The sequence below is a fragment of the Arabidopsis thaliana genome (genome assembly GCF_000001735.4).
Source record: "Arabidopsis thaliana chromosome 1 sequence".
In the NCBI taxonomy this organism is placed as follows: Eukaryota; Viridiplantae; Streptophyta; class Magnoliopsida; order Brassicales; family Brassicaceae; genus Arabidopsis; species Arabidopsis thaliana.
In genome coordinates, this window is record NC_003070.9 from 20,393,659 (window position 1) to 20,415,734 (window position 22,076).

A 22,076-nucleotide genomic window follows, 5' to 3' on the forward strand; every position below is an offset into this window, starting at 1 on the left:
TATTAAGTTATAATAATCCACTATCACGAAAAATAATCCACTATCACGAACGTAGTTATTCATTCTATCACGACCATATCACTAATCTAAACCAAATTTCTAGTGATAAGAACAGAATGATATATTTAAAGCTAATAGCAACAAAAGAAGTAGTGTATATATATAATAAATATATAGTTACAAATACATGAAAGTCTACGCAAATTTGAAAAGAATTAAAACATTTTCTCTTAGAGGAAGCCACAAAGAATAGAGGGTAAACACTTACATTGTTATACATGAAGTAGTAAACACTTTCTCTTCTCAGGCCACTACTGCTCTCTTTCCTTTACTGCTTTTGGTGTTATCTTTCTTCTTTCTTGAAACGCCTGTGATTGGATGACCCAGAGGACCTGACCACGTCTGGACTTGTGTTGGTGGTTCGTCTTTGGAAAAATTGAAAGAAGAGGATGTGAAGGATGGGACCATATCTCGTGGGATAAATGTCGGGTCTATATGCTGTGAGGCACCCAATGGTACACCCATTGCTCCACCATCTTGGTGTGGTGGCGGAAACTTCTCGCTCTTGCTCTTTGCATTTGCGTGTGTGATTAATCTCCTTCTCTGCTTTTTAAGAGTCAAAAGATAGAAATGATTATGTAAAAAAAGGATCAGTCTTTGTGTGTGTGTGTGTGTGTGTGTATGTAGATATGCTAGAAGCAGAACATTAGTGAAGAATCACTGTCCTAGAAGCATAAGCACTGGTGGTATAAAACCAATATTCAGCTTACTTCCTAACGTAGACAATAGCCTAAATGCACCAGTATATACAGTAAAACCTATCTATAACAACAGTACTCACCTAGAAGCAACCTGATTCGAGTCAGAGGAATAAATGTAGAAAAGAAGAGACGTTATCGAAAAGAAAACAGTTGGGAAGGACATACATCGACATTTGACTGAAGTTCTGCATTAGCTTCAGGAGCTGGAAGAGCTCGATTTGAACGATCTCTGTGCCGATTCTTCCTTGCACCATCCCCTTGGGCTTTACTAGCAGCTCTTTGTCTGCACAGGAGAAAACTGTTAGTCTATGCATGCTGACAAATACAGTATAAAATAGCTACAAGTAATGGTAAACGCAACAATAATATCGGAATTTCTAAAATTAAGCATGCTGACAAATCTGGATGGTCTATCCAGCCAAAGTTGAAGCCTAAATTGGTATCTGGTATGGTCGGAAAAGCTCTCCATTAAGAAAATCGAGAGGCACAACTAAATACGAAGTGGGACATGTTTTTTTTTGTGGTTCATTCCTACCCGGAAATAGTATATGAATCATGATTAAAGTGGAGTACACCAAAATATACATAACATTTCAACCATTTGCATCTTCAGCAAAGGTCATGGTAAGATTCATATATGCTGAACATGAATATTCAATCATATTGGCATGTCATTCATGCCCGAAAGAATTAGAAATGTATTTCTCTAGTTTCATAAGAAACAGACGCTATCAGTTGAGGTTAGCGATGATTAAAACACTACAGAGAAAATGTTACAAACCTCCGAGTTTCTTCATCTCGTCGCTTTGCATCAATTTCTTTGCTCGGGGGATACTTTGGCAGATCAGCAGGTTCACAGGCATATGGTTCACTTGTAAAGAACTGGAAAGGAAAAATTGCAGAGTAAACAGATTCAAATCTGCTCAGCATCATCAGAACAATTTATGTAAATTAGCAGAAAAATCAAACCTAAGAACTTACTTCACTTTTTAAAGCAGCAGATGCAGTTTGGCGGTCTTCTGGCTCGATTGAAAGAAGAGCGTCAATGAGCGGAAGAGATGATGGTGGAAAATCTTTAAATGTCTCTCTTATGCTTCTTTTGTATGGTTCACGGGGTTTGTATATGGCTCCATGTGTGAATTTCCCTTTTTTCCAATAATCCTCTGATGGTGAACCACACAGCTTGTAAATCTTATGTAGCTGCTCTACCTATTTCATGATGAACATAAGCATGCATACAAGCAGATTTTAGATACTAGGGAAATAGAGGACATAACTTGCATATGGAGGGAAATATTAAGATGATGGATTGATAAGATACCTCTGTCCGACCGGGCATAATAGGTCTTCCCGCCAATAGCTCAGCTAAAATACAGCCGGCACTCCAAAGATCAATACCTACACCATAATCAGTAGCCCCAAGCAGAAGCTCTGGAGCTCGATACCATAGTGTAACCACTCGACTAGTCATTGGCCGCTTGTGATTAGGATCAAAAATCGTTGCGAGTCCAAAATCAGCAATCTTTAGGACCCCACCATCATCAATAAGAAGATTTGATCCTTTGATGTCACGATGAAGTACACCACGACTATGACAATGCTCCAAACCAGATATCAACTGACGCATCAAACATTTAACCTGCAACGTAAAAGAGTAATCTGATCTTAAAAAACGACTGAATATTATTAGCCTATAAATTTAGAATGCGAGATACTAAAACGCCTAACTAACCTCTGATTCTGAGAACTTAACAACAGGACTTGAAGCAAGACCAGCCAAATCATGATCCATGTATTGAAATACAAGGTATAAGCTACAAGACATTCTTGACGTAACCAAACCTTCCAACTTCACAACATTAGGATGATCAAGTCTCCGCAACACAAGAATCTCTCTCGCCATAAACTTCACACTTTCCGGCTCCAAGTTATCAAACCGAACCTTCTTCAACGCAACGATTTTACCGGTCAACATATCCTTAGCTTTGTACACATTACTATATGTTCCTTGTCCAATCTACCACATCAAAAACAAGATATCTCCAAATGAGAAACTTCAAAAACACCCAAAACAAAAACAGAAAGAACAAAGTAAGAGTCTTTTCATGAATCACCTTATCAATTTTCTCAAAAGTATCAGCCTTTCTAGGAACCCAACCATTTAAAGCTTCACCACAAGCATCAGAAAGCCAAGAAGGCCAACCAGCAGCAACCTGTTCACCACGCCAATGCTTGGAAGGATTACTCAACCGCGGATTCGGCTTTGTCGACCTTCTTCGATCTCCTTTGGATGATTTCCTTTCTTTATCACCATTTGCCTCCTCATTCTTCTTCTTCTCTACATCATCAGCAATAACTCCATTACTCTTAGTCACACTACTCTCTCCTACTACTACTACTCCACTACTAGCTTTAGAGCTCTTAGCTTGTTTAGCTTCAGCTGTTGTTGTTGTCGCCGCCTCTCGGCCAAATACACAACCCATAACTTAAATCTCAATCTAAGCTTCATTTCTCACCATAACTTCTACCAACAACCTACAAGAAAACCATCACAACTATATAAAATGAAGTCGATCTAATCGAAGAAAACGAAACCCTAATTAATGATCTTGAACTCCATTGAAAGAAAGAAAAAAAGTAGGTAGAAGTTGAAATACGAATAAAAACCTAGTTTCCAGAATCTGATTGAAGAACTTTTGGAGCTTGAAACTATCTCTATGGTGAGAGAGAAGAGAAGTAGGCGAGCGTTTTTTTTTTTTTTTTGGTTGGGTCTTACTGATTTGGTTGAGACAGTCAATTTAATTTCCTTCTGTTTTTAATTCTTTTTTATTTTTCTTATTAATGAAGATGACAAAGAAAGAAGAAGAAGAACGCAGATCTCTCTTCAGTTCAGGGTCAAACTCAGATAATTAATTAAATATAAATAAAATAGAAATGATGTAGAATTGTTTTTTTTTTTAACAACTAAATTAGTAACAGTAAAAGTTTTTATGAGTTGATTTTTTATTTTGAATTACTAAGAGGTTTTATGTTCAAGGTCATATATCTTCAGCTATATACAAGTGGGACTAATTGGACATAAAAATGAAGAATGTATTAACATCTCAATAGTCATCCATAACTAAGGAATTGAAAGCTTATTTTCGGATGAAAATTTAATGTTATGTGCGTATTCTCAATTTCATTAATCGTTCAAAACAGATAAAATAATTAGTATTATACCGAAATAAAAAGTGACTTGATTGTTTACCTAATCACAAAATTTGCAAAATGACACAGACTTCCATATATATAATTGGGTCTTGTTGATTTTTTAAAAGTTTGTAAAATATGTTCTAGAGAAGTAGTAGTGATCAGCGTTATTTCAACTCTTTTTTCGTACACATGTTTTGTAGGAATTGTTTGATGCATATGTAACCCCCTTGTCGCGCATGTGTACCTTCCACATGAGTGTATTGCAGCAGCCCAAAAGGAACATAGTACAAGACAAAATGCACAAATAACATTCTAAGAACTTCATGTACAAAAATAGAAGCGCTGGTATCAATTTTCTACTTGGATTCTTTTTTGTCCTTTACATTGCTTAAATTGTTATCTAATTATCATCTATGTATACATCTTGAGAGAGAGAAGACATAACATGTATGTTTGGGACAAATTAAAAACTTTAATTTTTTATAATAACATGTTTCATGTAATATCATTGTAAAGCATCTTATATGTTCTTTATATCTATTCTGCAATAGATTTTATATGTAATGTGTTCAACAAAGCAATAAATTAAAAAGCTATAGAATAGTGACGCTATGTTAATATATTTTTTAATTATAGTGACATAAAAAACTATAAATAACTTCTTAGAAAGAGTTTTTTATCTACTGTGCTAATTTGTTTTGTATATAATATTTCTTTTATTGACTATTATTGTTTTGAATGATTTCTTTAAAGACTACTAAAAATAAACTCGGGTTAACATCCACTATTATCTTTTGGAATGTCTTTATTTTTGTTGAAATGTTATTTTTGTCAATAGTGAAACATATTGTAATTGTTGTTTATTCAAATGTTCTAGGTATTTTTTTTTTTAAAAAAAAAAGAGAAATAGGCAGTTGCACTTCTTAACACTTTTAGAAGTATGATTGGATATAAAAATATAAAATTAAACTGTAAAGACTTTTGTAGTGAAGTAAAAATTCTCACATCCCATTAACAATCACCCCAGTAAATTGATTCTTACATTATTTTTTTTTATCTAAGTTTGTATATATAGACTTTTCAAATCTATGTTTAATTCACATGTTAGAGTTATAGAAGTCAAAAGTCTTTTTACAATGTCTTATAGCAAAATCTTCTATAGGGTGCAAAGTTTGCTAACTTAGTTTACCGAGGTTTGACCTTGTAATTTGATTGTGAGCAAAGAAAGTGCAAAACTAAACTTCTCATTTATTAAGATATGTTAAATTCGAGTATTATGATTTTCAAATTCAAACTTAGTAACACATTTTAATGTGTGATTGTCCTTTGTAAAATATGACATCGCACATAAATAATATTATGAAATAATTCTAGAGTAATTTTACTTTTATCAACATTTATTTAAAGAAAATATAGAAAATCACAAAAAAATCAATGAGGGTAGGATTTTAAATATATTTTTTGATTAACAGATAAAATAAATAAATTCGTTGTGGCATTTTCTAATTATTAAAAAACTCAATAAACTCATTAGACTAGAAACAGTTGATATGTTAAAAAAAGGTATTCAACAGTTGTAAAGAATGCGATGAATATTTAATAAATGATTAAATGTTGTAAAAGAAGTAACAAACTTGGAGTTTTAGTTTATCAAATTTTGTTAGGTATCTAGCTCCATTCACCACAAAAGATAAGGATTAAGGATTGAAAAGAAGAAAATAAGTGTTAATGAAAAAATATGTAAGAATCATTTAAAATGAAATTTTTTTGACACACTTTTCATCTCATAAAACCACAAAGCCGGCCCTAAAACATAAAGTTGTATGAGAATTATCTTTATCTTGTAAATAGTGAAGCAATTTTTAATTCTTTAGACGGTAAAATTCAAAATATACAAAATAAGTGACAAAAGACATCTTTTTGTAGGTATATATATGCCTTTAGTCAAGTGATTAAGTTCATTTGACTCCGCATTTCTCGTCGGAGTTTGACTCTATTACATCGCGTAATTCCGCGTACTAGGAATTGATTATGGATCTGGCCTTGTCGATCCAAATATGTAAAAAAAAAAAGACATACTTTTCATAGTGTTTGTCGTAAAACTAATTAAGTCAAACTTTTTGGAGTACCGCACCAATCATGTGTCTTACACACTGGGAGAAGACATGAGAACCAATAAGTAGTGTCGGTCGCAGCGTTACTATAAATCATATTTTATGGCGCTTAAAAAAATATTTTACAGTATATATCAAAATAAATTTGCTAACTACCCCAAAAATAAATTTGGCTAGAAGCTAGTATCCCAAATATTTTTTTGACAGTTAATATAAAAAAATTAGAAATTCTAATTAAATCATAGGAGTGAATGATGTGCGTTTTATGTTTCACTTAAAAAAGTGATGAACAATATCAACATTAAAATTATCTCAATACTTATATGAAACTTTTTGTATTTTTTTAATGTTTCTTAGATAATAATTTATAAACTGTAGGTATTTTAGATTGACTTATTTGATCTATATACTTTTGTAATATATAGCAAAAATATTTGCTTTTATCAAAAAAGAAAAGGAAAAAATGCAAATGATATGAACTGGATATTCTATGAGTAGTTAATCCATGGATATAATCTTTTAATTTAAACCGTAATTATCATGTTGATTATGAGAACTAAACAAAACATTCTCAACACATGCACACACATATATATTTTTAGTAAATACTAAATATCATTTTGATTAACAGATCTAAGCTTGTCTTTCATAACTTTTTTCAATTAAAATAAAACTCATGCAACCTCCGGTTCCTTTTCAGGCGCTAATCTAACCATGTCGATTCATATTAAAACTGTAAGGAATATTGATCACGTCGAAAAGAACATCGTTTTCTTTCTTCATCGGAGATATTTGTTTATTGTCGCCGTTGAATCCCATTTCGCAAATGCTTGGTGCTTCTTTTGCTTTCTGCAAATGAACCGAAACTTTAAACAGATCTCTCACTTTAATGTACTTCAAAGCTGAGGTTAACGCGTCATAGCCTTCAGAATAAAGCTTAAGGCACTTTTGCAACAACTTCTTACTCAGCCTGCCCTTATATTTTCTCTCGTTGAAAATCTTCTCCACAATTCTTTTCACGTTTGTTAGGTTTGATAAAGCGTTATTCGTTCCTACCAATGTTAAATCATTGCTATTCCTTGCTTTCTGACTTTCCGCATTCTCTTCGAGAGATGCAATGCAAAACTTATAGAAATATCGTTCCGCGTACTTTGAACTTTGATTGCAATATTTCTGAACCAGAGAGTTTTCCACTCTGTTGGCCGTCAAACCATTGAAAAGAAGAACAAACACAACGAGGTAAATCAAGAACTTCATTGTTTCTTTTTTTCTTTGGAAGCAAAACATTAGAGGTAATAGATTGAATAGTTATAGTAACATGTGATCCTATTTATAAGCAACACAGAAGTCTTCTAACATGAGAGTGTTATTCAAACAAATGCTTTTTTTAGATGACTCATGTCATGCATTACCACTCCGCTTACTTCGTTGCCTTCTTTTGTGGTCAATCTTCATTGCCTAAAAAGAATCATTACTCTAGACATTTCGATGATATCTCTAATTTCGTTTGATTCATAGCAAAAATATTTTTTTTAAACTTGCATAGCAAAAGAAGTGAGGTAAGAAAAAAAATGTTTATGCCCCTTCCCCTGAATTTTGGAATCTTCGGACAACAAAACTTCTAGATTATAAAGAAACAAAAAAATGTCAAGCACTCAAATCTTTCATTAGATCATCAACCATATTATATTATTTAAAACTTATGTTTGAATACCAGAAAGTACTAATATTTTAAAGGTGAAAGTAAAATGTTTCAGACGAAAGTAAATATTAAAATACAAGCCTTGTAATAATTATCCGAAAATAGCATAAAATCTCAACGGACACAATTGCTCTCTAGCTAACCAAACAATAAGAAGATAGTGGTTTGGGTTTTGGTTTTTTTCGTTTTTGCTAATGTAGTAAAGGATTTTCTACTTGGCCTTTTCCAACAAGAGCTCCTCAATGAGTGCAGCTGCTTGCTCAACTGTGGCGATAGACTGTGCTTTCTCCTCCGCCATTTCAATCCCAAACTCTTCCTCTAATCCCATAACTATCTCCACCTGGAACCCCGACACACGAAGCATGAGTACGTCCATAACAATATAACAAGAATCATGAGTATGTGTATCTCAGTAACATGTTTAGAGATGTGTGTATAAGGAGAAGCAGCGATCCTTCACAAGACTTGCAATCTAAACATTCGACAATATGAGCTTGAAAGCAGGATACAAGTTTAAAGAGGCATTGATTATGCATCAATAAGTCCAATGAACAATCCCATTTCAAAAGTTGAATCCAATTATTAGACATGAGAAAGTAGTTACCGTATCAAGGGAATCAGCACCAAGTGCAGCAAATTTGGTGGCAGCGGTAATTTCGTCAGCCTCTTTGAGTGAGAGTTGCTTTCTGACAACTGCACACACCTTGTCCACTGTCTCAGGTTTTGCCTGTTTATCAACAATCAACAATGGTGAATGATGAATTGGCTCGAGAGATCAAAAGTAAAATAGAAACAACATCATATGAGAGAAGAGACAAGGTCTTACAGCGCAGTAAACAGTCAAGCGGGTAGGAAGCTGGCGAAGATTAAAAGAAAGATTGCTTCTGCTTCCATAGCTAAAGCTTTTAACTTGTTTAGCCCCAATCACCTGCCATCATATTCGAATATAACTTTCCATCAGTACAAAACTAAACTCCAAATGCAAAGCAATATATTTGCACTGAAACAAACCAAAAGAAGGAAACAAAAGCAACTAAAATCTATGTAACCCGCATGCTCTTACCAAGAGTTCGAATCTATTCAAATTCAGATATAAAACAAATCCAATTCGAAGAGGAATAGGATAATTTTTCCGGTGATTCGACCGAGTTAAGTAAAATAGGTTCAACAGAGCCTAAAATTCCAGAAAACGAAAACTAACTTACCTCAATGCAAAAAAATTACAGGACAAAAAATGAATTACAGAGCAATTTCAACAGATCAATATAGAGATGAGAAAACGATTCTGCGAATTAGATCTACAGTTGAAGAAGAAGAAGAACAACTAGGTCGAGATGAATCAGATCAGATCTATAGCAAAATGGGAGAAATCACGACAAAAATTCAGTAAGAAAAAGATGAGAGATTCGAGGGAAGAAGAGAAAAGAGAGACCAGTTGACGAGGACGAGCTTGGAGAGAAGTAGAAGCAGAAGTAGCAATGGAAGCCATAGAAGAATGAATCGTAGAGAGATCGGAGTGAGATCGGAGGAGGCGGAGAAGACAAAGAGATGTGAGACACAGTGAAGAATCCAAGTGGGAGACTTATTTTTAATTTTATAGTATTTTAACCTAAACAAAAAAAAAAAAAAAACTTTTCTGAGATTCCAATGAGAGAATTCAGACAGACAAGTCAGGTGAGGTGGGTGATTTGGCAGATGCAGGTAGAGAAATAACAAATTCGGAAAAAAAATCCAAACATATTGTTTTTTTTCTTAAAGCGAAATAAAACAATTAGTCAATTACGATAGTTTACTGGAATTATAATAAACAACCTTCTTAACTTTTTTTTTATGAAAAACACACGATAAATCATAAACGTAAGAAAAATTAACATGTTATTTCTATACCTTAAAACAAATTAATGCATCTTTCATATTTTTTACCAAATTTTTACAACTATTTTGTAGGGAATTTTCTACTAATTTCCTACCAAATATGAATAGTAAAAATTTGATAGTAAATTTCTTTTACCAATTTTTTTTGTAATGATAGGATTAATATGTTCCAAACAAATGCTAGATGTTAAGCTAACGGTGATTCACCGCTATAAATGCTAAGCGAACGGTGATCCATCGCCTATTGCCTAAAACATCTAACCGAGATATAGAGGATTTTTGGCTTAAGCGTTTAAATCAAAAAATTTAAAATATCTATTAGAATCTGTTATTTCTGTTTTCATGTGTCTGATTATGCACAATAGTGGAATGCTTTTTTATTGTTCGATATATCATTTATTTATACGAAACAACACAAATTAACTTTTTTATATATAGGATCATATTTATAGTCTTTACTCAGTAATTAATTGTTAAAATACATAAACTTATACAGTTTATTTTTTCAAATTGAATGAAATAACCATAAGATATTTGTTGCATACTTAATTAGAACCAATCTATAATCTCCTTAATCTTGACATAACTAGAAACGATTGTCATATATACTCATACATCTAAACCCTTTCAAAGAACCACCAATTGGAACTTCAGTGAACTCCTCTCGCCTCTCGTTATACACTATAACCTTGTCTTCTCTTCTTCCATTACCTTTCACCACTAGGAAGAGTTCTTCGTTTCTTGCTATGCACGCAAAACCAACATCAAAATTTCCGTTTCTATCTAAGCACGCTAAACCAACATTTAAAATGTTGAACGCTTTAACATTTTCCTTCCACGGGTCGATATTCCAATGCATGATCTCCTTGCCTTTTCTATGCGGACGCCATAGACAAATGTCATTATTTAGACTTGGGTAATGATCGATAACACATAGCTCTCCTCTTAAAACCCCTAACCATGAACTGTATTTCGACTCCGTGTGCATAGGAGATAATAGCTCTTGGTACTCTTCCTTGGCGAAATCGAAACAGAGGATGGTGTTTTTCCTACGGGGGTTTTTGGTGTGAGACCTGTCTGCTATCCACAACCGTACCGGTCCGGTCTATGAATTTGCGATGAAGAGAAGTATCTGGTACACTTTCTCTCCAACAGCTTTCTTTGAAAGCATAGATATAGGTTTTGAAACCAATTTTCGTTACAATCTTGTAATCATTAGAAATCCGGTCATAACCAAATCCCAATAGATTTGTGGTTTGGCCCGGTATAACCATTGGTATTCTCTTGAATTCCTCCGAACCTGGTTTCCAAATCGCTAGGTCATTGTTTTCTTTGAGGGTCAGACACATCATTCCACGACAATGAAGAATACAGACAGGTTCGGTTTCGGCCGGTAATGTAAAGGGCAAGTCTAGCTTCAACAACGTGGTTTCGTTGAGGTTTAGACGGTATAAACCATCTTTGTGTAATGAAATGAGATGTGATGATTGTTGATTCGACATAGGAAAATTGATCAAAACAGATATATTTTGGTGAAAATCAAGAAAAAAAAAGGATATTGATTGCTTATTTTATATAGAGCTTATGACTATGAACAACAATTCATTTTATAGATTGCTTATTTATTAATATTGAGAGCGTGCTTACATGTTTAACTAATTGTTTAGTTATTAGTTATTACTTCTAAATTGTTTATAGATTTGGAAATCTGTATATATCAAATAAAATTTATTATACTGCCACATAAGCAAATACAATCTTTAAAATCAGCCTCATCATTAAAAGAACAATTTTTTTTGTTGAACATATCATCATTAAAATAACTATATAATTGATTTCTTACTTTTTTCTTCAGTCAATATAATTATTTACTTGATTTGCTTCATTTGTTTGTTTATTGAAATTATCAATAATATCTTAGTTTTACCTAAAGTTTGGAAATAGATTTTTGAGTTTAAAAAATATACTTTTTATGATTTTTCTCTTATCAAATATCTCAATTTCTTTGATATAGTTTTACAAATTTGATTCGTGACCAGGGATGGGTGAATTTGAAGGTATGGTTCGGATTTGTTCATCTAAACTTTAAAGATTATAATTAACTTACTCTTAGCTCAAAAGTCACACGTTTGTCAATAACAGAGTGTGCTCAAGGACGTCTATCATCAAGCACATTAGTTCAACATTAGCGTATCTTGAGAACAAAAATTCCAATATCTTCAAACCAACATGAAGTTCATGAACATTGTGAATTGCTTGAAGAAGAGAGATCATGAAACTCAAAGATTGTTTCGCAAGAAAAATCTTACACTAAAAAAAACGAATTTAGTTTTGATCTGCAATGATTTGACGACTAGAGTCTTATGAATATGGTTTTGAATATATGAACAAGTGAGGTTACAATTAGAGAACAAAGAACGTGAACTTAGTATGAGAGGATCAGTGTAAAGATAATCCAAACACTAGACTCTGCAATCTTCTTCACAGATAGAGCATTGCGTTTCAACTTAATTAGAGAAGGGCTTTTGGAACTTCCCATGAACCCAAACTCGGTACATGTCCTTACCCTTTCTCCGGTTTACTGCTTTGACACAACAATATTCAAGCTCAACCTATACACGAGAATCAAAATATCATAAGATTTGTTATTCATTCAATCACAACAAAGAATAGAAAAACTGAAAAAAGAAAGTTTACCTCAATGAATCCAGCATCAGTAAATAGTTTCCTGGCAGTGTCGAGACAAAAGAAATAGGAAAGGGTTCCATCAGACCGCACATATTCCCTAAATCCTACACGTTTCTCTGGCTCAAACCGTAGCATAGTCATGTCATATAATCCTGTCAAGGTGTTTAGCCTATTAGTTTCTCTTTATTTGTAAACATATGTGATACAGCTCTTAATAGTGACCTTACCATAATCTCTAAATAAGAGCAGACCACCAGGTTTCAGCACAGCAAAGCATTCCTTGATAGCTCTCGGCATTCTTTCTTTAGGCACTGCCGACAATGTAAATATCTGACATAACATAAAAAGTTGGAATAACAACCGTTTCGATTAGAAATGTTCACATAGCAGAGCATATAACACATCTGTAAAAAGCCTAATAGCTAAGAATCAGATCATAGAAGATTAGAAACATAAATTTCAGTTTCACATCTATCTTATAACCACATTATAAAAACCATGAGATCAACTACTCTAGTTCCACTGCAGAATATCTGACATTACTGTTTCCTACAGTGAGCATTGTTATTCCTCTTAACTAAATGAGCGATGTTCACATACCAGAGTGACAAAATCCACCCCACCGATGCAATGTTTGCTCTCACTCCCTCCTATTAATGAAGATATACAAGATTAGCTAGGACGTGTATGAGAGAACAATGTGTATGGATAAATTGCTACAGAGAGACCAAAACCTGAGTGGTTAAGCATAAACTTGTCTCGACAACGATCACATGCCACCCAATCTGGAAACTCAGAAGTCGAAAAGTCACAACAAAAAGAATGAAAGTTATCAACCGAAGAAATAGCGCGATCAATGTTCTCTTTAGTCCTAACAAGAGCGTCACTGCTACAATCACAAGCATACACAGTAATGTTCTTGCTTCCACTACACAAAAACAAAGATAAAACACATAAAGGTTAACTCCAAAAAGCTAAATCGGAAGAATAATACGGCGAAGATCGAAAGAATTATACCGTAAAATCGGAAGCACGGTACTGCCATTACCACAACCAATTTCCAAAAGTTTTGAGTTCTCTCCACAAGAAACTAATTCAGGAAATTCCTTCAACAGATACCTTCTTTCCTACACGAAAACCAGCCAGCCAAGACGAAGAAATGTAGGACCCCGAAATCCAGATTTAAAAACACTCAATTTCTCATTCAAAATAACTTCAATTTTTACATCTAATAAGGCTCATTACGAAGGAATCCAAAGACTCCATGATCCGGTCATTCCGGTGATGAACTTCACCGGAAAACCGGAAAGTTGGCCGGAGCCACTTGTTTAAAATGTTCCAACAATAACATCATTCTTACCCAAATCCTAAGATTAATCAATCTCTCTACATCTCAAAAAATTCAGAAGCAAATTTTTACTACTAATTCAAACTTTTCTTCGATTGTAAATGATAAGAGCTGATTACAAGATATGGAGTAGTGATGTGTGTGTAGTACCTTGAAGAATTTTCCGGAGGAGTGACGGGAGTGAAAATCTTGCCATGGCTGCGAATCTGGTAAATATTTGGAGAGATTTTGGTGGTGGTGGTGGAGATGGTGGGAGAGAGAAGGATCGTTCTCGACGATGTTCTTGAGAAATTCCCATTCGAAATCTTTGGAATGATACTCTCCTGCTTCTTCTCTTTTCTCCATTGTTTGTTCAATGCCTGCAAGTATTTTCTCTTTTGAGAAGTACGGACCGGGAAAAACCATACTAAACCGAATATTTTTTAGAAAACCAGTATATACGGTTTGATTGAACGATTTATTAGGGTTTTGGCTTTTGGGTGTTCAATTCTGATTCGGTTTCGTTTGATATGGTTTTTCAATTTTGGTTTTTCATTTTTCCGGTTCATGTATATATGGTTTGGTTTCTTCGGATCGATTTTAGTCGTTTGATATAGATTAAAATCTTCATTAATTGCACATTTATATAATGTTACTTATAATGAAAAAAATTAAATAAAACATGAATTAAGTAAAATAAATGAAAATTTAAGTTCGTATTGTACCGCATCACAAAATTAACATCTCCAAATAACAAAAAGAGATACCCTAAGGAGTGAAGTCAAATTGTTTAAGCGCTGGATGTTTTCAAGTTGAATTCTAGGTGGTCTAATATGATATACCCAATAAATTCAAACTATAGAAATCAAACCATGCTTATTATTGAAAATAAAACTAACACATATTTATTCAACATGTACACATTAGAAACACAGCTATACATATATTAATCTTCGTCATATTGAAGATTAGAAACACACACAAAAATTAAAAAAACGCACAGTGTGATATTAGAAAACGGCTAATATCCATCCACACAACATAAAACGGAGAAACTAAAAAACAACTTGCACTGTCGTATAGTTCTGCTCAAATAGATATTCTGTTAAGGAATAAAGAAACCACGTGATGTTTCATCAACTCAGGATGTGTAAAAATGTCAGTGTCTTTGTACAAAACCTTGACGACCCTCGAGAGGTTTAGGAATCGCATGACGATAGGGAAAGCAAAAGAGTGATCTCTCGTCATCAGTTCTTGATTAAGACTCTTCCATGAATCCAATGCCATGATTTTGATCTCTTCTTCGGCTTTTTCCCATGAAATACCATATTGCTTCATGTAACAATCAATGGATGTTCCTACGTGCTTTCTCTTATGTTCAAACTGCATTAGATAGATCTCAGATTTTAAAATTATCTTTACACCAACGTGGTGACAAAAATTGTATTTGTATGTAGAGTGTCAACTACAGCTTAAGTTCTTAGGTCTGATATTATAATTCGAATTCTACAAGAAATTGGATCTCAATCTCTCTTGGAATGTCCAACGTCAAATATCATGTTCTTTTTCTAATGTAGTAATGTGTGTCATTTTCTTTTGTAACATGTTGCTTTCTCATAGTACATGTTATATACTACGATCACATGCTATTCCTTCCGAAAGCATGGAGACAAAATTTTACACATGACATTGTTTTTTTCTTTCAGTATGACATGTTTTTTTTTAAATGACATTGATTTCTTTCTCATTCTTTCGGATATCTCTCTTTCACTGACAAAACTCCTGTCTTAATTTTTTTCTCCTTTCAGATTTTGTGTTATTATTATTTGTTTCATGTTTTTCCCCAAACTACATATGCTACTGAATTTTTGTCTTTTGTTTGTGGAAATCTATAAATTTTCTCCTATCTTTCCTAAATTTTCTGATTCATGGCTACTCTGGTCAAAATCTAGTTAATAATATAATCTTTTAGAAGCAATATCTTTGTCATTTAGGATCCGATAGGTCAAACTAGACTGGTTATTAACTTATTGGCATCACTACAATAATGTGAGTTAATTACCTCGCAACTAGCAATGTCACCACAGAGACGGCCTATTAGTGCAGAAGTCACAAGAAGGGGTGGGAAAGTGCTTAACCATTCAAACACATCAAGGGTGCCTTCATCCACCATCCCTAGAAAGGATCCTGTTAACAGAGCTAAGTAGCTCGATGAATAAACTCCGTTCTCTTTGTACTCGTCAAATGTTGCCACAAAGTCTTCACTCAACCATTTTGCCTCTTGAAGATAGGCTTTAGCAGTTACAATCATCTGATTTATTAACATATAACCAACAAATTTTTCATTTAGATTCAACACACATGAACATAGACTTAGTACTTAATTACTAATTAGTTTTGTGCTTTTGAAGTAGTTGTGTATATAAGTATTTAGTAATACCGATTTTTTAGCGAAAAGGCCGCATCCTGACCTTCCTTCCCTCTCCATATCCTCCTCAAGTTTTCCGTAGAAATCTAACACCACATGATGAAGATACCTCATGCTCTCCGGGAGCCCTTCTATGCCGCTAGGATTCCACATAATCAATGAAATGGTTCGAGTTCCTCAATCGTGCCAAATGCATCGTACGTATCATCAACAAGAGTCAATAAGATAACAACAATGGCCAATCTAATCCTTGCTTGAGAATATCGGGGCTCAAAGTATGCTCCAACAGCCCACAAGTAGCTTTCGACAGTCCTATTCCTTGCATATGGTACTTTCAAGTCGAGCTCTAGATTTGAGTACCACCTACAAAAAAAGAAGAATCGACAATCATTATGGTAGTCTCTCCATATATAAGAGTTTTAAAATGTATATATAATCTATCTTGCTAGCTCATAATGGCACCTGAAGACTTGGCAAAGCTCTTTGCGGTGCAAAATTTGCAGAAGATTGAAATCTATCTTAGCAAATTCTAGCAAGGTTTGGTCGTGCAGATCTTCTTCTTCATAGTATGAGATATATTGTCGTGTCTCTATCCTTGATATACCCCTAGGGTATGCATGTTTGAGGGCATTTTTAATGCGGATGGACATAGGTGGACTAGATTGATCAGCCAGTCCTTCCAAATGAGACCTAGAGAAAGCAAGAGCTTCATCGAGAATGTCTTCACCATGGGTGCTCCAATGTGCAGCTTCATAAAGGCATAAAAGACCTCTTGCATCCTCAGCTAGGTGCTCCTTGAACTTTCCATCCTTATTCTTGAAGTTGTTAAACACATCTTACACATATAATTTTTTGTTAGTAATCAAGTTTAATAATTAACATTGACTTGGTAGATTTACTAATCATTATGCACAGAGAGTACAAAGTGAGTATACCTTGCGCTTCCACAGTATTAATATGATCGAATTAGGTGAAGTTGAAAAAGAAGAAAAAATACGCTCGCTATACTTATGTCAGTTTTCACATTAACCAAAATGTAATATAGTTCTTAGACCAAAAACAAAATACTACTAACAATTAGCAACATTCTCTTTCATGACTTTTTCTTAGTAATATCAATTCAAATTTTTTTTAACCCAAAAAATATGGAAACATAAATAAGAAACTTATTCATACTGATAAATTAATTAACATATTACGCTCGATAATTCTAACATTAGAGTGACTTACCGACACCAAGTTTATAGCCAAATTGTCTAAAAATTTGGAAGACGAGGGAGACGGTGTATAAATCGAACTCATTGCCTCTTATCATCTGCATAAAACCATGACACCAAACATCGTCTCTAACTGCGTGAAGATGTCTACTTCAAAGTGGTAGGAAACACCAAGGCGACAAAGAGCATCAATGAATTTGATGTTCTCTATCGGCTCTTCTTTTGAAGCCATTAACAATCCTCTTACGGTTTCCTTTAGTGAACTCAGCTTCTCTTCGTTTATCTCACTCTCCTATATACATCAAAATAATGGCACGAGAGAAGACATCATAATATAGAGTATATTCATAGTGTTTTGTGAACAAATTTGCCTAATTGTGACTTCAAGTCGTGTGGGTACGTACCGGATCCAAAACAGAAAAAGAGATCAAGGGATCTTCCCATATATTCACCGGAAAATCCGCTAATGGCCGATATATTTCTTCAGTCGTAAGCGCTGACAAAGTATTTATCAGCTCCTGCATGCTTAAGTTCTTTTTCTGAATAAAAGTGTATCTATAATCACACTTCAAGGTTTTCTAAAGCTTTGGTAAAACTGTGGCTGCACTTGATACATATAGAGGCCATATATAGGGAGATGAGCCTCCCTCTCTTCTTTTGGTGTTTCTTTTTTTAGTAACCTTTATCTTAATTTTGTTTATTTCTATGGTATTTTCTTTTAGGCGTGTAAAAATGAGTCATTGATTGGGACTCTTAGCCGACACGATAGATATGAACACATTGGCCATTTTACTTTTCTAGTACTCCCTCTGTTTTAATATATTTCTAGTTTAAAGGTGTTTTTTTTTGTTACAAAATAAATGTTGCTTTTATATTTTTTTATGCAAAAATTAAATATATTTAATAGTTTTAACTAATTATATTTAATAGTATATTTTCGAATTAATTTTATTTGATAATATTTTATAAAAAATAGATATATTAAAGAAGGTTTTTATGTTTTTTCTTTTAATTTGTATGAAAAATCTTTAAACTATAAATCAAATAAAATTGAGGGAATAATAGACAAGTGACAGATTTTCTTCGGTTACTAAAAGAGCAAAATCAATTCATTTTAATATTTTGACGAAAACAAAACAAAAAAAAAAATCATTTTAATATTTTATGTCCATCAGCCCGTTGAATTAGGCTTAAATGGCGGCGACACATTAAAGCTTCTTTAATTGCGCCACTAATATGATATGCGCCACTAATATGATATCCCCTACCTCATATCAATCATTGTAAGTGTCATTATAGTTTCTTACATATATTAACATAACAATTAAAAAGAAAGGGTTGCCTTCCATGCCAAGCCAGCACATGGACCGAATTGTTACTCGCTACAGTGAGGTGACTGGTGAGATGGGAACAAGTTGCCATGATGTATGCAGGTAAGTGAGGGATGAACGCCTGTCTGTGTTGCTGCATGCCTGCATGTGCTATTTGTTTGTTTCCAAGGTGGTGTGATCTGCCCCCGAGGAATGTCTAGGAGAAGGGTTTTCTGCTGTGATTGCTGAAGGCAAATAATAATCAAGAGTCGAGGAACAAAATTTGTTTCAAATAAAGTGGAAAGAAATTCATATTTGAAACTCCTTCGTTTTTTAAACAGTTCAACATTTGATGTAGATTTTAAAAATGTAAATTCTATTTAATAGGCTGTTCTTTTTTTTATATAATATGTGAAATCTATAAAAATTAAATAACTATTTGAAAAAAGCTTTTAAATTGATTATAATTTTGTAGTGGGTTAAAATCTAGAATGTCAATAAAAATATAATAAAAAAACCGAATTAAAAATCACTAATAAAAGCCTTCGAATTCATAATCCCAATGCTTTTTTAATCTTTTTCTTCTACACAATTTCCAGAAGATGATTACTAATTAGAACGAAATATAAAATACAAAATTTGTCCAAAAACTTGGAGATGCGGGGGATCGAACCCCGTGCCTCTCGCATGCAAAGCGAGCGCTCTACCATTTGAGCTACATCCCCAGTTGTTGAGTTACAATGCTTCACGTTTTATAAATTCGAATATCTAAACCAACATGAACTCTTCTTATCTCCAAGCGAGCCGCGTCATGGTGCTCGGATCTAAATCTCCGGTAGACCGCCGCCGGAAATCACTTGAAAGAGTGGATAAAGAACTCTTAAGAGGCAATTACGAAACTGCTCTCTCACTCGTCAAACAACTCAAGAGCAAACATGGCTGCTTATCTGCTTTTGGCTCTGCTAAATTGGTTTCTCTCGCATCTCTCTCTTAATGCTTATTTGCCAATAAATCATCTCTAATTCCTTTTTTTTTTTAATTAGCTTCCGAAGAAATTAGACATGAGTAGCAAAACTGATCTCAGGTCGTTGATTGATTCTGTCTCCAGAAGTATTGAATCTGTTTATGTCCAAGAGGTACTTTCAATTTTTGCAGTGTTTTACCAATAAACACATGTAATTTCATGTACCTTAATTTTTTTTATTTTTTTTGTAGGATTCAGTGAGAACATCCAAAGAGATGGAAATTAAAACTTCACCTGAAGAAGATTGGTTCTCTGTTGTTCAGGTGAAGATCTCTTAGTTGTCAAATAAAACTAGAACTTAACATTGTTGCAAAGTGAAATTTTATCACAAATGTTGTTTGGTAATGAGACCAAATCAAATAGAACTTTTTGTGGTGTACCTTTATGGGCAAATATATATAAATTGATTTTCTGCGACGTCTGCAGCATGAATCAGGGCATTTTCTTGTTGGTTACTTGCTTGGAGTTCTCCCAAGACACTATGAAATACCAACTTTGGAAGCTGTTAGGCAGAATGTGTCGAATGTGACCGGGAGAGTAGAATTTGTGGGGTTTGAATTCCTCAAACAAGTAAGTAGTTTGCTCAACAAATGGTCAGCTTTGTGTATGTTCCCAACCACAAGAGTTTTATGTTATCACCGCAGGTCGGTGCTGCAAACCAGCTTATGAAAGATGATGTCGACGGCCAAATGAACCAAGGCAATATCTCATCCAAGGTAAGATTTCCTCAAATGGACCTGTAATGAGTGTTTTTCTTTAGCTCAAGCTGTTTCTGTAATGATTGGTCAAATCTGTGAATGCAGACACTGAACAACTTTTCATGTGTGATACTTGGAGGAATGGTAACAGAACATATACTATTCGGATACTCAGAAGGGCTATACTCAGATATTGTCAAGGTAATACAAACTCAAGTCTCCTTCCACTCATAGTCATGAGACTATAATCTTCTAATGTATTTTTTGAGATTTGAGTGTTGCAGTTGAACGATGTTCTGCGGTGGCTCGGCTTCACAGAATCAGAAAAGGAGGCTCATATCAAATGGGCTGTTTCCAACACTGTCTCATTATTACATTCTCACAAAGAAGCAAGAGTCTCACTTGCAGAAACCATGGCTAAAGCCAAACCTATTAGCACTTGTATTGAAGCCATTGAATCCGCTATTTCAACACATCAAATTTAACTATTTCACTTCTTCAAACCGAATTCATTACTGGATTTGCAAACACAGTTTTTGAGTAACATGAAAATACCAAAACTATTGTGGAACAGAGAGCCATGTCTATGTTACAAGCTAAAAAATAAAATTAAAACTCTTGAGAAGCAGATCCGATATCGCCTTTGTTCTTTCCAACCTTTGATGGGAGAAGAGTCTGATGAATGTTGGGCAAAACTCCTCCATTAGCAATTGTTACACTTCCAAGAAGTTTACTAAGCTCTTCATCGTTCCTCACTGCAAGCTGAATGTGCCGTGGTACGATACGTGTCTTCTTGTTATCTCTTGCTGCATTTCCAGCTAGCTCCAATACCTAATGATTATATCAACATCATATAAGAGATCAGACTCTAGAAGACACCTTAACATCAAATCAAAATCAAAGATTCGGTAAACATCGAAAAATCTAGTGATATATCAATTACGAGTGATTCTCATCATAGAGACTAAAAGACTAAATACCAAACAGAAGATTGTTTGTTACCTCAGCGGCGAGGTATTCGAGAACGGCGGAGAGATAAACGGGAGCACCGGCACCAACACGTTCGGCGTATTTACCGGCTTTAAGGAATCTAGCGATTCTTCCAACGGGAAATTGAAGACCAGCTTTAGAAGATCGAGAGACGGACTTTGTAGCTTTTGGCTTTCCTCTGCCACCTTTAGTTGTTCCACTGCCGGCGCCGGAACTCATTTTTTGTTTATCGGGAAATTTGAAGAGGCGATTGTAAAATGTGATTAGAGATGGCTGAGGATTTTGTGAGTGGAGTGATTTAGGGTTTAGGTTGTGATTTCTGAAATATATAGCGTTGAGATAATGGATTTTGATTGGTTAGTTGTGAGTCACGCGGATTGCCAGCGTGGCACCATTGTAAGTTCTCGCGGGTTTTTTTTTCCGCCTCTTTTTAACAAGTCGGTGAATTTTTTAAGACGATTACTATTTGTGTTAAAATTCGGTTTAGAAAAAATGCACCAAAACTATAATTCGGTTCGGTTTGAAAAAAAATTAACATCCAATGTTGAACCGAAATTAGCTCAATTTGTTGGGTCATGAGATAAATTTCAATCAAATGGTAGTGAAGGATAAGCCCAATAACAAATAACACAAACAGCTTTAACATGGGCCAACTAAAAAGTGACTGTCAAGCATAATGGTGGTGATGATGATAGATTGATAGTGGTGTAGTATGACAGATTGATAGTTATTAAATTAATTAAGATA

The 22,076-nt window shown here is 34.2% G+C and overlaps 7 protein-coding genes, 1 long non-coding RNA gene, 2 other non-coding genes and 1 pseudogene across 23 annotated transcripts; 3 read left to right on the forward strand and 8 right to left on the reverse strand.

Annotated features, from left to right (window-relative positions):
* Positions 1–5: 5 nt before the first annotated feature.
* Positions 6–3,637, reverse strand: AT1G54610 (Protein kinase superfamily protein). 3 transcript variants are annotated; one of them, NM_104338.7, is made up of 8 exons: positions 3,429–3,637; positions 2,876–3,296; positions 2,494–2,778; positions 2,083–2,400; positions 1,743–1,970; positions 1,543–1,643; positions 927–1,044; positions 6–603 (listed from the first exon to the last, which is right to left on the reverse strand). In NM_104338.7, the coding sequence occupies exons 2-8, from the start codon at positions 3,242–3,244 to the stop codon at positions 304–306; spliced, it is 1,719 nt and encodes a 572-aa protein (NP_175862.1). In that variant the 5' UTR covers positions 3,245–3,296; positions 3,429–3,637; the 3' UTR covers positions 6–303. The 3 variants fall into 3 exon arrangements, with proteins under 3 accessions (NP_175862.1, NP_001117490.1, NP_001319227.1); NM_001124018.1 differs by having other exon boundaries at positions 134–603; positions 2,876–3,336; positions 3,429–3,528; NM_001333657.1 differs by having other exon boundaries at positions 134–603; positions 2,876–3,564.
* A 2,915-nt stretch (positions 3,638–6,552) lies between these two features.
* On the reverse strand, positions 6,553–7,367 carry AT1G54620 (Plant invertase/pectin methylesterase inhibitor superfamily protein). The gene has a single exon (NM_104339.3). It carries the CDS (start codon positions 7,355–7,357, stop codon positions 6,779–6,781), a length of 579 nt encoding a protein of 192 aa, NP_175863.2. The 5' UTR covers positions 7,358–7,367; the 3' UTR covers positions 6,553–6,778.
* A 331-nt stretch (positions 7,368–7,698) lies between these two features.
* Positions 7,699–9,508, reverse strand: ACP3 (acyl carrier protein 3). 2 transcript variants are annotated; one of them, NM_104340.5, is made up of 4 exons: positions 9,205–9,508; positions 8,599–8,700; positions 8,377–8,499; positions 7,699–8,112 (listed from the first exon to the last, which is right to left on the reverse strand). In NM_104340.5, exons 1-4 carry the CDS (start codon positions 9,259–9,261, stop codon positions 7,984–7,986), a joined length of 411 nt encoding a protein of 136 aa, NP_564663.1. In that variant the 5' UTR covers positions 9,262–9,508; the 3' UTR covers positions 7,699–7,983. The 2 variants fall into 2 exon arrangements, with proteins under 2 accessions (NP_564663.1, NP_001031191.1); NM_001036114.1 differs by having other exon boundaries at positions 7,719–8,499; positions 9,205–9,346.
* Positions 9,509–10,233: 725 nt separating this feature from the next.
* Positions 10,234–11,149, reverse strand: AT1G54640 (F-box family protein-like protein; the record flags this gene model as incomplete). The annotated part of the gene is made up of 2 exons (NM_104341.1): positions 10,234–10,522; positions 10,701–11,149. 2 exons carry the CDS (start codon positions 11,147–11,149, stop codon positions 10,234–10,236), a joined length of 738 nt encoding a protein of 245 aa, NP_175865.1.
* Positions 11,150–11,808: 659 nt separating this feature from the next.
* On the reverse strand, positions 11,809–14,095 carry AT1G54650 (Methyltransferase family protein). Of its 3 annotated transcripts, none has more exons than NM_001333658.1 (7): positions 13,834–14,056; positions 13,353–13,462; positions 13,070–13,263; positions 12,936–12,985; positions 12,563–12,665; positions 12,345–12,487; positions 11,809–12,259 (listed from the first exon to the last, which is right to left on the reverse strand). In NM_001333658.1, exons 1-7 carry the CDS (start codon positions 14,026–14,028, stop codon positions 12,155–12,157), a joined length of 900 nt encoding a protein of 299 aa, NP_001319228.1. In that variant the 5' UTR covers positions 14,029–14,056; the 3' UTR covers positions 11,809–12,154. The 3 variants fall into 3 exon arrangements, with proteins under 3 accessions (NP_001319228.1, NP_001319229.1, NP_175866.3); NM_104342.3 differs by having other exon boundaries at positions 11,940–12,259; positions 13,834–14,095; NM_001333659.1 differs by having other exon boundaries at positions 11,920–12,259; positions 12,563–12,985; positions 13,834–14,095.
* A 340-nt stretch (positions 14,096–14,435) lies between these two features.
* On the reverse strand, positions 14,436–18,034 carry AT1G54660 (annotated as a pseudogene). 5 transcript variants are annotated; one of them is made up of 6 exons: positions 17,712–17,889; positions 17,321–17,599; positions 16,553–16,925; positions 16,103–16,453; positions 15,725–15,973; positions 14,545–15,045 (listed from the first exon to the last, which is right to left on the reverse strand). The 5 variants fall into 5 exon arrangements; another variant differs by having other exon boundaries at positions 14,436–15,045; positions 16,103–16,925; positions 17,712–18,034; another variant differs by having other exon boundaries at positions 14,436–15,045; positions 16,553–17,599; positions 17,712–18,034.
* Positions 18,035–18,490: 456 nt separating this feature from the next.
* Positions 18,491–18,839, forward strand: AT1G07977. Its single transcript, NR_139346.1, has 2 exons — positions 18,491–18,591; positions 18,744–18,839. It is a non-coding gene; the product is annotated as an other RNA (non-coding RNA).
* Positions 18,840–19,269: 430 nt separating this feature from the next.
* On the reverse strand, positions 19,270–19,342 carry AT1G54670. The gene has a single exon. It is a non-coding gene; the product is annotated as a tRNA-Ala (tRNA).
* An 11-nt stretch (positions 19,343–19,353) lies between these two features.
* Positions 19,354–20,916, forward strand: AT1G54680 (translation initiation factor 3 subunit I; the record flags this gene model as incomplete). Of its 4 annotated transcripts, none has more annotated exons than NM_001333660.1 (7): positions 19,354–19,587; positions 19,661–19,753; positions 19,833–19,904; positions 20,068–20,211; positions 20,304–20,357; positions 20,445–20,540; positions 20,624–20,824. In NM_001333660.1, 7 exons carry the CDS (start codon positions 19,396–19,398, stop codon positions 20,822–20,824), a joined length of 852 nt encoding a protein of 283 aa, NP_001319230.1. The 4 variants fall into 4 exon arrangements, with proteins under 4 accessions (NP_001319230.1, NP_001320305.1, NP_001319231.1 ...); NM_001333662.1 differs by having other exon boundaries at positions 19,396–19,587; positions 20,286–20,357; NM_001333661.1 differs by having other exon boundaries at positions 19,398–19,587; positions 20,286–20,357.
* On the reverse strand, positions 20,658–21,629 carry GAMMA-H2AX (gamma histone variant H2AX). Its single transcript, NM_104344.2, has 2 exons — positions 21,342–21,629; positions 20,658–21,170 (listed from the first exon to the last, which is right to left on the reverse strand). Exons 1-2 carry the CDS (start codon positions 21,546–21,548, stop codon positions 20,949–20,951), a joined length of 429 nt encoding a protein of 142 aa, NP_175868.1. The 5' UTR covers positions 21,549–21,629; the 3' UTR covers positions 20,658–20,948.
* Positions 21,390–21,629, forward strand: AT1G07983. The gene has a single exon (NR_139347.1). It is a non-coding gene; the product is annotated as an other RNA (long non-coding RNA).
* Positions 21,630–22,076: the final 447 nt, after the last annotated feature.